Source organism: Chondrus crispus, genomic scaffold (genome assembly GCF_000350225.1).
Source record: "Chondrus crispus Stackhouse genomic scaffold, scaffold_23, whole genome shotgun sequence".
In the NCBI taxonomy this organism is placed as follows: Eukaryota; Rhodophyta; class Florideophyceae; order Gigartinales; family Gigartinaceae; genus Chondrus; species Chondrus crispus.
Window position 1 is genome coordinate 465121 of NW_005179131.1, and position 15308 is coordinate 480428.

General features: G+C 50.2%; 5 protein-coding genes; 4 read left to right on the plus strand and 1 right to left on the minus strand.

Moving 5' to 3' along the window:
• Positions 1–6785: 6785 nt before the first annotated feature.
• Positions 6786–7052, minus strand: CHC_T00004395001 (hypothetical protein). The gene has a single exon (XM_005716225.1). It carries the CDS (start codon positions 7050–7052, stop codon positions 6786–6788), a length of 267 nt encoding a protein of 88 aa, XP_005716282.1.
• A 705-nt stretch (positions 7053–7757) lies between these two features.
• On the plus strand, positions 7758–9260 carry CHC_T00004396001 (hypothetical protein). The gene has a single exon (XM_005716226.1). It carries the CDS (start codon positions 7758–7760, stop codon positions 9258–9260), a length of 1503 nt encoding a protein of 500 aa, XP_005716283.1.
• Positions 9261–10510: 1250 nt separating this feature from the next.
• CHC_T00004397001 (hypothetical protein) lies at positions 10511–11688 on the plus strand. XM_005716227.1 is given in 4 exon segments: positions 10511–10546; positions 10547–10936; positions 11049–11165; positions 11166–11688. 2 exon segments carry the CDS (start codon positions 10547–10549, stop codon positions 11163–11165), a joined length of 507 nt encoding a protein of 168 aa, XP_005716284.1. The 5' UTR covers positions 10511–10546; the 3' UTR covers positions 11166–11688.
• Positions 11689–12725: 1037 nt separating this feature from the next.
• CHC_T00009126001 (triose-phosphate isomerase) lies at positions 12726–13665 on the plus strand. XM_005716228.1 is given in 2 exon segments: positions 12726–13487; positions 13488–13665. 1 exon segment carries the CDS (start codon positions 12726–12728, stop codon positions 13485–13487), a length of 762 nt encoding a protein of 253 aa, XP_005716285.1. The 3' UTR covers positions 13488–13665.
• A 131-nt stretch (positions 13666–13796) lies between these two features.
• Positions 13797–15082, plus strand: CHC_T00004398001 (hypothetical protein). XM_005716229.1 is given in 2 exon segments: positions 13797–15002; positions 15003–15082. 1 exon segment carries the CDS (start codon positions 13797–13799, stop codon positions 15000–15002), a length of 1206 nt encoding a protein of 401 aa, XP_005716286.1. The 3' UTR covers positions 15003–15082.
• The last annotated feature ends 226 nt before the right edge of the window (positions 15083–15308 follow it).

The window sequence follows — 15308 nt, forward strand, 5'->3', positions numbered from 1 at the left end:
GATAGAATGTCTCGTTGGGGTTGCCTTTTTTGATCGTATCGCTAAATTTGCTTATCATAACAAGAAAATAGTGAATACTGTAGAAGCTACCGGTGGGGATGCTCTTACCCGTAGCGCATCTATCCTACGTGCTATCCCAGCCTCGGATTGTAACGACCGCCACGCACGTTGTGCAGTTCCTCTCGAGTTTCGCGACAAAATGAGGCTTCTGTATAGTGCCACCCACGCAATAGTGCCATATGTCGAGGTCTGTTCTGGTATGGAACTATATCGTGGGACCCCTGTACGAATGAAAGGACACTATTACTCTATCAAAGTTGCGTTCTGAGGTCACACAAATTAGTGTGCTTGATATTATATCAGTTGTGACACTATTTAAATAGTGATACTTGTGAAACAATGTATGATATGGAGGTGCATCCATTTCTGTAATTGCTGGATGCGTCAGAACTTGCCTTTCTTTATGATACTGTAAGGGTTAAGTAGTATATAGGTAGGGCTCGCGCTGCGGACTGTAGGTTCGTACCGGGCCAGAGGTTTGTGTCAAAGCGCAGAGCCTACCTGCGAAAACTGTCCGACTGCACGGACTTCGCACGGGCTCGGACGGTCGGTCGTAGACCTGTCCATTGACACTTTAATAAAATCTCTTTTTCTAATTCTTTAAAGGAATTCCTCACGAAATCCCACAATACTATTTGCAATGACTGGGTGTACCCTTCCCTAAAAGGTTAATTCCGGACACGGGGTAATTTCGGACAGAAGAAAACTTGACCACCGAAATGTCTGGGATGCCGATAAAAGCAAATAGATATGAAACAAGTGCCCTCCTCTGGCTGACTGTACCCGACGGGTATTTGAACCAACGATTAATTCCCACATTTCCCGCCCATGTCGAAACGCTCTGTCTTCGATGTGCATTCTTCTCCCCGATACAGTAGTATCTCGCAGGGCATAACACAATTCTACGTCCTTCAACCTCAGCTCCTGCGATCCTCACAGGAGCAAAGCGCACATTATGACCTTGTCCATGTGCAAGCAAACCAAGCTCCTCAAGTACCGAGAAAGCCGCGACAAAGCGCGAAAAGAAGGGAAAGCCGCTGCTGTAAAATTGCTCACCTCAACTCAACTTTCTTTGCGAAAAATTGCCGCTGCCACAGGATTGAGCAAAACAGTGGTTGCAGAAATAAAAGAACTACTTCGAACAGAAGATGCACAGGCTATAGAAAAACAAGTAATGGCTAATCGCATGCAGGGTAGGCCAACAGTTCTGACTGAAGAGGAAGAAGCCATGATTGCTGAAAGAATAGTATTTGCTGCTAGTCGAGGATATGCCGCCGACATTGATGGCATAAAAAGAATAATGGGGCATGTCGCAGCAGATGGAAGACAGGGTTGAAAGAACGGTGTGTCTTCTGATGACGCCGTGCGTTCGTTTAGAGCCCGGCATATGGAAATAACGTACCGAAACTGTGAGAACAAGGATTGTGAAAACTTGAAAGGAGAGAACTACGGCCATGTTAAAGGTTTTTTGAGATTCTTCAAACTGTAGAGAAGCAAAATCCAGGTATGCTATCTGATGGTGACCGCATATGGAACGTCGATGAAACGTCCGTTGATGCCACGTTTGGTAAAAGGAGAAAAGTTTTTGGCTCATGTAACACTCATCATGGTGGATATGTTGCGCCGTCAAAAACGCAAGGCATTTCAAAGCATGTTACTGCAGTCGTAGCTGTTTCTGGATCCAAAAAGAAAGCGCCTCCTTTCTTTATCGTGCCAGGGAAGCATGTGATGTCAAATTGGTTTGAACCGCAGCCAAAGATATACAAGAAAAGTAGCGCTGTCTGCGACAAGTATCAGGAAAATGGACGGTTTCCTGATGGAGCACTTGACCGTAGAGGTTATGTTAGCGAGGAGGCGTAAGAAAGAAGAGGAAGCCCGTGCGGCTAATGAGCGAAGAATCAAACGCCGGGCAGCTGTGCAGGCGAAGCGCAAGAGATTGACTGATGAAAAACAGAGGAAGATTGCTGACGCGCAAGCGGCGCGGATGAAGGTAGCTGATGAAAAGAAGAAAAAGATGGCAGAACGGGATGCAGCCAGGTTAAAAAGGATAGAGAAGAAGCAAAGGACGGAGACGGGGAGGGCGACGAAACGTCCTGGATTTGTGGAAGAGGAATCGGGCTTCTAGGGGCAGAAGGCTATGATGAAGAGAAATGCGCCAGCGGAACAAACAGCTGGTCTTAAACCAATGTCAGAAGGGACAGTGGTGCAAATGGATGCCACCGACTGCGTCAATAAGTTGGTTGGAAGCGGGTTGGAGGGGAAATAAAGGTCTGTCCGGAATTCAACTGTAAATGTCTCACATGTCAATTTGGGCGCTGGCCACTACTGTAGGAGAGTGTCCTCAAACACAGGCGTTCTGCAGTCCGGCGACTGAAGTTTCCTAGAAAACAGCCTCCCAGATCGATTGATGCTAGTTAGAACAGCGAAAATCCGCAGCAAAGTATTTTTTTCGAAGATTGTTTGAAAAGTGTCCGGGATTAGCCTTTTGGGGAAGGGTAGACGCCGCCGCCGCCGACGCCGTCTTTCTCGCCGGCCGTACTCCCCCTACTTTGTAGTCTCCAGCGACCAATACACTGCTCGCCCACGTCCGCCACATGTGCGCGTCCCGCCTCGCCGAATGGCGACTCGATCTCCCCTCGATACGCATTGTGCCACGCGAATCTGTCGCGTGGCACGCATGCCTGCCCTGTCAGAGCCCGTCCCAACACAGCATATCACATCAGTGGCAATCGCGCAGAGCCTCCTGATTGGTTGCTGCTGATACAAATATTAACATGGCAGTCTTAGTAAGAGGTAGTACGCGCCCTTTCTCCTGGAGTGTAAGCCTCACAGAAAGGCAATTTCATTGGACAACAAATAGATTGAGACAACTCAAAAGCAAGCGACCACAGTAAAAAAGGTCTCAAACGCGCTGAACAGAGTCAGTAAAATGCCCAGCGGAAAGTGGGAATGATCTCCCCAACATCACGCTATCATCCGTGCAACAAACCGTCTCCCGTCTAGCACCACTTTTTGTCAACTCCACCTCCATATTATCTCCAGCACTCCTGGATGCCATATCCCCCTTCACACCCTTTTTCAACCGAATATCGCTGGCGCATATCCCACCTCATGAATAGAGACGAAATCACGTCTTCTCCGGGAAAGACGAGGTCCTCGGGATCTGAAGAGTTGGCCCTAATCGTCCCACCTTTTGACTTGGAATTTGCCTCCCTTTCAGAAGACGAAGATCATATAAGCCCGATACCGATTCAGCCAGCACCGCAAATCTATCCTTCACAAACCCCAATCAAAAAAGTGAATTGGACGTTCTTATCTGTAACTTCAATTTATACCGATGAGGAGTTTTCCGGCGCATTCCGAATGTCTTGTCCCATCTTCGCGAAATTGTTGCGACTTATTCAGTGTAAAATTCAGAAAAACATTGAGATGGGTCAAAGGTCAAAGAGAACAACCGTCATGCCAGATATGCGCCTCGGAATCACCCTACGCCTACTAGCTGGAGCAGATATGTGGGACCTCATATCAAGCTACCACGTGAGGAAATCTACTATCCACAGAATTTTTGAGGACACTGTAAGTGTGCTAAATGTGGTCCTCCGGCTTCCTGGACTGCTGAAAACAAGAGGAGATCTCTATACATCATCAATCGCTTTCAAAACCTCAAGAAAAACACTTAGTCCGTTGGACGGGTGTGTCGGGGCTCTAGATGGTCTTGCAGTTAAAATCACTAAACCAAGGGAGGAAGAAAACCCCGCGTCGTACTACAACAGAAAAGAGTTTTACGGCCTTTGTGTGCAAGCTATGGTGGACTCCAATTATCGTTTTCTGACATACTCCTGTCGCTGCGTGAGTTCGACTCATGACTCGCTCAGTCATGAGACCTCAAGTTTAGGAAGATATCTTCAGGAGGGCCGTTTGTGCGAAGAATTTTGGATAGCCGCTGACGAAGCATATTTGTGCACTGGAACTGTCATAACACCTGTACCAAGCTCGCAGGTTACAGAGACAGAAGATGCGTTCAATTTCTACCACTCGTCACTACGAATGCACGTACAGCAGGCGTTTGGGATTTTAGTAGCCAAATGGGGCATTTTGCAAAGGCCCTTGCGTTTCGCAGTACGGAAGTCATCACGAATTGTGTGCACTGCCATGAAGATACACAATTTCGTTGTCGATGAAGGCGGTTCGAGGCGAGAAGGTATGACAGCAGTGGAGTTTAGACAGGTTTACACAGAAAGCTTGAGGTGGCACAGACAAATGACGCGGTCAGCAAACACAGGAGGGGAAACAGGACGAAGAATGGCGGGTTCGAGAAAACGTGACAGTCTCATAGATCTGGTAAAGGCAAAACGATTGGAACGACCTCCTGTACGCCAACGCCACAAATAAATATTCGTCCCCCTCTACAAGTAGTGCTGCAATTGGATTATTCGAAATGGTTGACGTGGGAAGCTATAGAAGGTCATGGCCTTCTAGACAAGGTCGGGCGCTGGCGATACTGAGGAAGGGACAGGAACAGAAATGGAACGAGGTACGCAAGGAGAAAAGTTGAAAGATGGGAATGGAGTGGGAAACGGGAAGCTGGGGTTGAGTAAGGTGAGATGGAGCTGGAGTTCAGGACGGGGAGCTGAGACTGTGGGGATGGCGAGGGAAGCAAGAAGCTGCAGTTGGTGAGGGAGCCAGGATGCTGGAGATGGTGAGAGAGAACTAAAGCCGAAGATGGAAAGGGAGGGACGACTCTGGGGATGGTCAGGGAGAAAGAGAGCTGAGAATGGTGAGGGAGGGGGGAGACTACAGTTGGTGAGGGAGGTAAGAAGCTACATTTAATGAGGAAGATAGAAAGCTGGGGATGGGAAGGGAGGGACGAATCTGGGGATGTGAAGGGAGGGACGACTCTGGGGATGGTCAGGGAGATAGAGAGCTGCAAATGGCGAGAGAGGCAGAAAGGGGCGGATGGGGAGGAAAGGAAAAAGCTGCGGTTGGTGAGGGAGCGAGGATGCTGGAGATGGTGAGAGAGAACTAATGCCGAAGATGGGAAGGGAGGGACGACTCTAGGGATGGTCAGGGAGAAAGGGAGCTGAGAATAGTGAGAGAGGGGGAAGACTACAGTTGGTGAGGGAGATAAGAAGCTGCGTTTCATGAGGGAGATGGCAAGCGGAGAATGGGAAGGTAGGGACGACTCTGGGAACGTTCCGGGAGAAAGAGAGCTGCAGATAAAAAGGGAGGCAGGAAGCGGCGGTTTTTGAAGGAGAGGGGAGGCTGAGAATGGTGAGGGAGGGGGGAGCTGCAGTTGGTGAGGGAGGTAAGAAGCTGCGTTTTGTGAGGGCGATGGCAAGCTGAGGATGGGAAGGGAGGGACGACTCTGGGGATGTGAAGAGAGTTAGGAAGCTGGAGCTAGTGAGGTAGAGAGAGACAGAGAAAGAGAGAGAGAGAGACAGAGAAAGAGAGACAGACGGAGAGACAGAGAGACGGAGTAAGTGAGATATGGGAATGGTGGGAGAGGAGGAGAGAGGAGGAGTTTGCAAGTGGGGACGCACGAGTGGATGTTGATGATTATTCGATTTGTTGCTACAGTAGTTTGAAGGACCCACTCTATTTGTACATTTTATACATCTCATTGTTTGTGCTGACCTTCTGCTTTAATGTAATTAGCCTAAAATATATATCTTAAGGTCTTCAATATATACTATTAATGTCTTTCACGTGGGCACCTCGCAGTGACCAATCATATGGCCTAACTTGATATCGGAAAGAAAGGCATGGCTATGTTGGGACGGGCTCTCAGTAGGCTAGCGTCTCACATACAGTGCAATACGGCAAGTGGGCGACTCCTGAAATTCTAAAATCGCAAATTGCGTTGACCAAATCGGGATTTTGTGACACACAAACGGCGCGTTGTGCACACACAACGCGCCGTTTTCTCGGACGGGCGACCCCATGCTAGGTTAAATGTATATCGCACAAATGTCAAAATGTGCGCGCGTACAATCCAAATTTACTGTACACAGAGAAAGCGTCGGCCGCCGCCCGACCGACGAGACTCGACATCTACATCCTACCGAGCATGGCTCTGAATGAGAAGTAGCAATAGAATAGCCATTTGGTCATTCATGGTTCTGACGGTGGCTGCTCGGTGAAAACACCATCATGATTGAGCTTAGCTCACAGCACACACTGTAGATAGAGCTCCGACGGCGTCATCGCCGGCGTCCGGTGCCGTGCTCGTCGTTAGGAACGAGTTCAAAGCATGCGTACAGTAGGGGGACGCACATTATGTGCGCAAGCATTTCCGTGGTAAAACTCATTTTTTGTTCACAAAAAAGAAAAATATGACTCTGACACAAAAAATAATTTCCGGAGGCGCCCAGTAACGGCGCCCGCCACGCAGCTAGGGCCGCCGGGCTGTGCCCTCGGAGGGCCGCTAGATGCCTGCCACTGTGCCCCGCCCAGCCGACGTCGGCGTCCGCCCCGGCCCTTCCCTTCGGCGCTTGCCGGCAGCCACAGCCCTTTGCGCCCCACATCACTTTCAGGAGAACACCTCGACGGAGTGTAACCAACCGCGATGCTTTGCAAGCTATGCGCCCGCCGCAGTGTCCCCCATGTCTACGAACCAGGCACGCTGACGCAGGACCCTAACTGCTTGCCCTTAACACGGCCGGAGCCCCCTCCGCGCGCCCCTTTTCTACTGTCGAACCACATGCCTGGCTGAATTTGTGCGACCCTTACCCTCGTTTCGCTTCTGCCAATACCCGCGTACCAAAGCGCGATATGTAGGGCGCCTGGTCCAGAACCAACTTATGCATACTGTACAATAGCATCTTATCTCGCATCCTATCTAATATCCCGGACATCTCCCATCCGGAGTGAATTGATCTTGATGCCCTAACACCACAGAGTGAGCATTCATTTGTGACATGCTTTGCTACTTGGGATTCTCCAAAGCTCTCTGCTCGCCCAGATCGAAAGAGCCAGCAATGCCTTGCTGGCATCTGACGTCAAAGTCAGCGAGTGGTTGCATCCCAACTCCCGAGCCTCGTGGCACTGCATCTTCTGTAACACGACGCGCCTGCAAACAGATGCACAAATCAAAGACCTCATGCTTCTCTGTGGGAAGCTCTCTGTCTGGAGCCCGTAAGCAGAGCGCACGTCGTATGTTCTATAAAGCAATCTCATGACAAGATGTCACCGTCCATCACCTTTCACCGGTGCAACCACGAATTGCACAGCCCCAACTCATCATGCATCTCATTTCAACCTTCACCCTTGTAGCCCTATTCTTCACCTCCGTATCTGGCCAAACCCTCCCTTCCGCTCCCGCAAGGCTCAGACCCCGAGACTGTGGCCCTGGTACCTTCTTCCAGCGCGGTCGCTGCAAGGACTGCCCTCTGGGAACCTTTCAGATATCGGCGGGTGCTACTTCTTGTACCCCATGTCCTCCGGGTACTTTTGGTACCGTCGCAGGCGCGCAAGGCTTGGATGTATGCCAATTATGTCCGGACGGAACGTTCAGCACACGTGAAGCGGCCACAAGTCGCTCTACTTGCCGTCCTTGCCGCAAGGGGTCCAACTCTTTCGAGGGGTCGTCGTTTTGCACTTCATGTCCGAAAGATACGGTTATAGACTTCGACAACCGAAGGAGGTGCGAGTTCTGTGGAAATGGCGGCTTTACAGTTGCACGAGGAGCGAATGAATGCATGGATTGCAGTTTCATCGACAATGGGCGAGACAATTTGCGATTTGTTGGACGTCGAGGAACTGGGCGATGTGAATCATGTCCTCGTGGAACAGCGGGAGAGTTTAGGAGATGCGCGCCATGTAATGGAACCGAAAGGGCATTCAATGATGGCACATTCACTGGATGCCGCCAATGTCTACCGGGTTTCAGGGGAGTTCCCGTGCAAAGGGCCGCGCGCTGTGCTCCCTGTCCAAAAGGTACCGCAGCTTCCGCTGACGATGATCCGTTTGGGCCCTTTACAGCCTGTCCAAAGTGCAAAGCCGGAGAGAATTCCAATGCGACCGGAGCTCTCATTTGTGTTCCAGACAACACCCCTTGTCCTGCGAACTACTTTCGAAACAAACAAGGTGGATGTGCTCGATGCAACAGGTCACAGCGATACGACCCGAGGCGAAGAACTTGCGTGCCATGCGGAAAGAACCAGGAGAGCGGCGGTAGTTTGTCGACAAAGTGTACTCCATGCAAAGGGGCAGCTGTGAGTGGTGACGACGGATGTGAATGCCCTGAAGGCAGCGAGCTGACGCTCGACGGAGGGTGTCGCCTGTGCCCACCTGGCACTACCACTGAGTCTCTAGGAAAGAAATGCACCCCGTGCCGCGCTGGATTCTTCGCGCCAAAGGCCGGACTTGCACAATGCGAGGTTTGCCCAGATGGATTGGTTCAACCGCAACGTGGGCAGGCGAAATGCCTTCGCTGCCGAAAAGGCCTGATCGGGATTTCGTGGAGATCGTTCTCGCCTTCCTCGCTGGATATAGACGACTTCAGCGATTGTGTGTCCCCCAAGACGCTGTGCCCACCCGGCACGACGCGCGTGAACGACAATCTCGGACGAAGAGTCGTTTGCAACCCCCCGGTTTGTCCGCCAGACACTTTCAAGCTTATTGCACCTCCCGAGATTCCTTGCGAAAGTTTCTTCTGTAACGTCGAAGAAGGTGTGTACTGCGAGAGATGCCCCAAGACCCATCGGTACGACCCTGTCCGAAACACTTGCATCCTTTGCAACTTCAATGAGGTCAGTGACGGCGGGCTTTCGACAAAATGTCGCAGATGCCCCCCTTTAGAGGTAGGGTTCCAAGGAAAGTGTGCTTGCATGTCGCTCACGTCTGATGGTGATAGATTCTTTGGAACAAAGTCGAGGGGACTTCTGAATGGTCGGTGCCGCTTTTGTCCTCCAGGGACGTATGGGTTAGATGGGACTGCGGTTTGCACACCTTGCCCGCCAGGAACATTCCAGGACGAAGAAGGAGAGTTTGCGTGTAAGATTTGTCGGGCTGGTTCGTTCAGCGATAAGCCCGGGTCGACAACGTGTAAGCAATGCCCGAGGGGATCGATCAGCTTTGGTTCTCCCGCAGATACCTTTGGGTTTGAAATGTTGTTTTCCTCTGTCGTTGCTAGGTGTTCTTCTCTTGTGGACTGCGTCGGTAGCTCCAGTTGTGTTCGCCCGGGATCTCTTCGCGGATAGTAATAGTGTGTCTGAATAGATTGTGTTAGAGCTAATGAAGGGCATGATGTCAGTTTGAGCTGCGAAATGTAATACCTCAATGATAGGCCGTGCTGTGCTTGCTGCCCTTACGACTGCGTAGTTCTCCCTCTCCATCGCAAAGAAGCTGCCATCCGAATCGCAGTGCACACATGCCATGAAGCAAACGTGGCGGTAACTACATGATTCGTGCTGCAGATATTCTTGTAGGAGCATACACCTGAGTGGGTACGCCGATGCATCAGTGTCGATGACGCACGCTGTGCGAAGGCAACGTCGAGACGTGACCACTGGTGAGAGCGTATAAGATTTCAGTTTTTAAAAGCCGCTTGACTTTTCCGCTGCCGAAGTATCGGTGCGCAACGGATTCCCGTCCTCCCTAGTCATGTCTGTCAGGGGCTGAGCGATTTTCGAGAAACAGTGCACGAACGTTCGATTAAGCCACAAACACTGATGATGGATTGAGCTTGTGTCAAGGCCTTTTATAACCCCTCGTCCTCGAAGATGGCCTACGCCCTTCCATCTATCGATTATGTACATGGCAAATCAGAACAATGCCCTTTCTTGGTCCCAGTCCTGCTATGGACGGGCCAGCTGAGCACCATACTTCTCCTTTGTGTTGTCGAAGCAAAAGATTTCAACCAAAGCTCGTTCATACAGAACCAATGAGCCATCTGCTGCACCTACCAAAAGCAGAGGTTTTGCCTCTACATCTTCTTTCGACGCGGCGCATCAGCAGATTTTGCTGCACGACTGGCGCATTCGAGTTTTATTTTGTGTCACCTGTGGGATCGTAGCCCAGGAAGGGAATGGGCAGGCTGTATTCGCCTCCCGAGCTAGGTTGAATCTGGTTCGGGAAGACTTCCGGAGAAGAGGCAGAGAGTAGATTGTAGCGACAAGTTGCAAAGAGTTGTTAGCTGCTGGTCGGCTTCCCGATGGATCTTTGCTTTTACGACCTGTATGGAAGGAAGCAACCCTCGGAAAGGAGTTGTCCAAAGTGCTGTACGGTATCTACCCGAGAAGGCACGCTATAGTCCCGAATGAATGGCGCGTTAGTACACATATTCACATCCACCTCTCCAGAGTGCATCAACAGGCGCCCTTCCGTACGATATGCACTGTGGAGTACCCTTGGTACTGTGGCAAGGGTACTGTAGATTGCGATTTTTCCCTTGCTTTTATTCTCTCTAATTTTAGTTCGGCGCTTTCTGAGACCGGCTACCTTCCGAGCGTCTACATGCGTATGCTCACCATTCCAGTTAGGCACAATGAACGACTTCGTTCAAGCACATCCAGGCCCTCTTGATGTCATTTACGAAGCAGCTGACACAGTTCTTCGAAACGCAGAGGGTCTATTGGGGGCCGACAAACTTGCAGACTTTTTCGCAACCGTTCGATGGAACGAGCCCTTCATCCTCGCCTTGGTCTTGGGGCAGATATTCCTATTCATGCTAACTTATGCCACGCGCAGATTCGAGATTGCACAGTTTTGTATTCTCATGGTAATTACTATGATCACGCTCGCTGCGGAACGCTTGAATATGTACGGAAAAAGGCATTGGAGTCAGTTCGCGTCGCAAAACTACTTCGACGGTCCCGGGTTGTTTATGATGATCTTCGTTTCGGGGCCGTTTGTTGTTCTTGCTAACGTCATTGTAGTAAGTTTTCGATTGATAATGCATTTGAACAGTTTTGGATGTCATCGGTATACTTTTCGGGCGAATCGTTATCTCCCCTTCGCTAACGTGTATTCAACCTTTTGGAAAGTAGATTGGAATGGGCCTAAAGCTTGTCCACTTGTACAGTAGACGTGTTCGAATCCAGCATCAGCAAAGGGAAGAAGAAGAAGAAGCGACAGTTGCTGCAGAACACAAGAAGAACACGTGAATCCTGGAGTTTTAACAGCTCTTTCCGCGCCGTACTTGCTGTGTCTGCAGTCATCCGCGTTTGAGCCGCCGGCTAACCTTTCAATTTGAAGCGCGCACTTTTGTTTCTTGATTAACTGAAATAGAATGCAATTGTTCTTTTCCGCGAGGATCGGAGGCGTTAAGAGATACTACGTGTCCTGCGCTACAAGTCCGTTGGTGTAACCTGGACCATTCCTACAGATGTGCATCAGAGATGCAGAGGTGTATAATTATGCGTACCAGTATCAATTTTCGTGGCATGGAATCATGCCTAACCTCACAATATCGGGGTCCTTGGCTTCAGTTTCTCGAAGTTGAGAGGTAGTGCTCGTGTAAGGAGGGAAAAGCTTTTTCTTTCATCTTTCTGCGATGAAGTATTCTAGTGTTGTGAAGGTTTGCCAACTCGTAACCTCTTATAGCTTGTGGCACCCAGATATTGTTCTGCGTCTTGAAGCAGATCAGACACTTCAAAAGTGTAAAATGACACCTGAGAATCTGTAATGTTTACTGAAGCGAAACTGTTTGCTCATTCCAGACTACTGACGCATTGATGCGATGCTTCTGTGTTTCTAGTCTCGGAGGATAGATGCATGATAGGTCTTTCCGTAGTCAAAGGAGTCTTGACAAACTGTGGTAGAATATCGAGACGTCACACAGCGATAATCAATTTTGAAGAGAAGAGTACTCTTGCGCTCTCCCAAACAAACGAGCCACCCGTCTCCGTTGAGCGAAGCATACACCTCAATGGTCGCCGATGTGATGACAATTTGGCTTCGAGAATTCATGGAGAATTTTTGGATAAAACTCTTGCTTCCTTACCGTGTCAGAATGAATGAGCTTCTCCCATATTTGAAATACAGTAATTTTCACCTTGTTTTGCTCCTGGAGGATTCCAACCAAGGTAAGAGCGGTGTACCAACTACGCATACTTCTTTGAGATATGCCATTTGCCTAAAATACAGGCAAATCCGTCATAGTTCATCTCGCGTGATGGCGGTGTTGTTCAGATTACGAAATCTGCGTTTAAAGCACGGGTCTTTAGTTGGCGAACGCCCCACTAAGAGGGATCAATAACTGCAGTGACATGACAACAGGAAGCTGAAGTGTATTGATATTTTGCCTTTTTGATGTCGACGTCAACGGCTTGAGAATCGTCTTCCAAAAAAATATGAACCTCAAGAAAATCAGACGAATAGGTTTTGTTTTGTCCGTGGCAATAGACCACGTTCTCATTGCTGGACTCCGAAAACGAATCGGGATCGGCCAAATGAAGTTCCAACAAGTGGATATTCACTCGCCAGTAAAAAGAATCAGCCAGTCAAGCACGCGGAAGAACAGCATAGCGATTCGTCCGATTCCCTATTCTAAAAAACCAAAAATTCTCAAGCCCAATCCATCCCAGACTGCATCATCAAATTGCGCTGCTCAAGCCGGCGGTATATGCAACGCGGCCACTCCCTTTTTAGACTGAAACCCTCTCTCAGGTCGTCCAGTAACTTTTACCAACTCTTTCACCCCTTTTCCTACGATCCACACCACAATGACTCGCACCTTCTTCGTCGGCGGCAACTGGAAGTGCAATAGCACCGTCAAGTCCATTACGGAGCTCTGCGCCTCGTGGAAGGAGTCCACAGACAATGGCGCCAAGTACAGTGGCAAGCCAGTTGAGATCGTGATCGCCCCCCCTTCGATCTACGCTCAGACTGCCAAGGATGCTCTCCCTGCTAACTTCCAAGTGTCCCTACAGGATTGCTACAGCAGCACCGGAGCCTTCACCGGCGAGATCGCCGCCGACATGATCGTCGATATGGGAATCCCATGGGTGATCACCGGACATTCCGAACGCCGCACCATTTTCAAGGAGACGGATGAAGTTGTTGCGACTAAGACGGCATACGCCATTTCCAAGGGCCTCTCCGTTATAGCTTGCATCGGCGAACTGCTCGAAGAGCGCGAGGCAGGGAAGACTCTTGAGGTCAACGAGCGCCAGCTCTCCGCCATTGCCGCCACCGTCACAGACTGGAGCAAGGTAGTTATTGCCTACGAGCCGGTCTGGGCCATTGGAACCGGAAAGGTTGCTACCCCGGAGCAGGCCCAAGAAGTCCACGCCGCCCTTCGCGCATGGCTCTCCACCAACGTCAACCCGGAAGTGGCTGAATCCACTCGCATCATTTACGGTGGTTCTGTCAAGCCAGCCAACGCTAACGAACTTGCTGGCCAGGCTGACATCGACGGCTTTCTTGTAGGAGGAGCCTCTCTCAAGCCTGACTTCATCTCGGTAATTGACTCCTACGCAGTGTAAAATTCGGACATTCACTTACGCATGAAACCCTAGAACAGTCTTCAAAGTAAATCCAGGGGAGCGCTTCTCTCGCAAGTTTTGAACACAGTCACGCATAGCCATCTTCGGTCGCAGGTATCGAGGCTTTCACACTCCATTGTGTGAGGTGGACAAAACATTGATGGAAAAATCGAAAAAATTACTCACTACCTGGTCAAAGCGTGAATCTCGGTGCTGTCTACAGAGCCATCTCCGTATATATATTTTAACGTTCTCCGGTTCTGTTCCCATACTGCGGCTGCAGTGCCCCCTCTCATGTGTTATTCTTGCATGAAAGCTAAATCATCTCCTATCTGTTGTGAAAACTCGAAGCTGATTTATGCACCACGCCTTCAAGCGAGCTTTCGCTCCTTCGCCTCGAAGGAACAGCTGGTTCCCACACGACGAAAAAGGACAAGAGATGAGTGGATAGAACCAAGACCTCGCGGTCTCTGGAACAGCGGACAATCGTGTCATTTAGGCTCGGTGATTGCGGCTCTCTCGGCAGTTTCAATGCTGCGGGACTGGTTGATCGAACAGGATACTACAAGTGCTTATGAAACTCCTTTTTCACTTGTAAAGCACTACATTCTCGAGTGCGCCCCCTCATCGGCCTACCGCCGAGCCCTGGATCCCCGTCCTTTACTCACCTTGCTGGAGCAATCCGGCTGGAAGTCGAGGCATGCCCAAGATGCACATGAAACCATGGCACGTCTACTCGAGATTCTAGAGGATGGGTATGGAGCCCAAAGCAATCAAGGGACATCTCCATTGGGTCTCGGCTGGCGATCCGAACCTGGGGGCTGTGGGACATCGCTTTGCTACGGCAAACCGCCGATGGCGGACGTGGCGATCGGGAAGAGAAAAAGTGGTCCTCCTTTTTCCGCTCTCCTTTCCTCATCAAACAAGTGTCATTCATGCGGCTTCAAATCCCCGACCTCTTTCCAGTCTAGTTTCCTTTTGACTTTGCCCATCCCACGCTATGAAAGGACATTGTCGGAGCTGTTTTACAACACATACATGCGCGGAGAAGAGATTGATATGCGGTGCGACCACTGTATGCAACTTGGTTTGCACACACGGTTCTTAGAGATGAAGAGATTCCCAGGAGTTCTAGTCATGCACCTACAGAAAGCGATCTACGGTAGTGGGATAGATGCATCTACTCGGCGGCAGGTAGCGTTGTCGCACTCTCTGCATATTCCTGTGCGGGTGGGAAAGAAGGAAGTAGCAAGGGTCGAGACGTACTCGCTGCGGAGTGTCGTTGGGCACAAAGGAGTAGCTAACACGTGGAGCAGCCACTTCGATGCAGTTGTAAGCCGTAAGTGCGAAGGCGTTTGCGAAGGCTTGCTGGGGCTGACGGAGTCGCGCAGGTGGTTCCATGTGGACGACCAGCACATCTCACGATGCGATTCGGACACACCTCTCATTCCATCGCAGACATACTTAGTCGTGTACCAGAGACAGGATGACAGAGTGAAGCTTGCTATTAGATAAAGACACGAGATTGCTCTCGCATTGCTAGTCTTCAAAGCCTTTCGCTATAAACTGCCCAGTAAAATTGTGATGCCCGCTCAGCTATCTTTCCGAATTGTGATGCAAGCGCCAGCCAGAAGCTTCTCGGGTGTGACCGGGCGCACCCCACCGGAGTCAACTCACTTCTGAGGACTCACAGCGAAGCGACACCACAGTTACACGCCAGAGACAAGGGCACGCATCCAACCATGGACCTCTCCATCATCACGGGAAAACGTATAACAAGTCTTTGCAATTTAAGGTTAGAAAAAAGACTTATACTCTTCA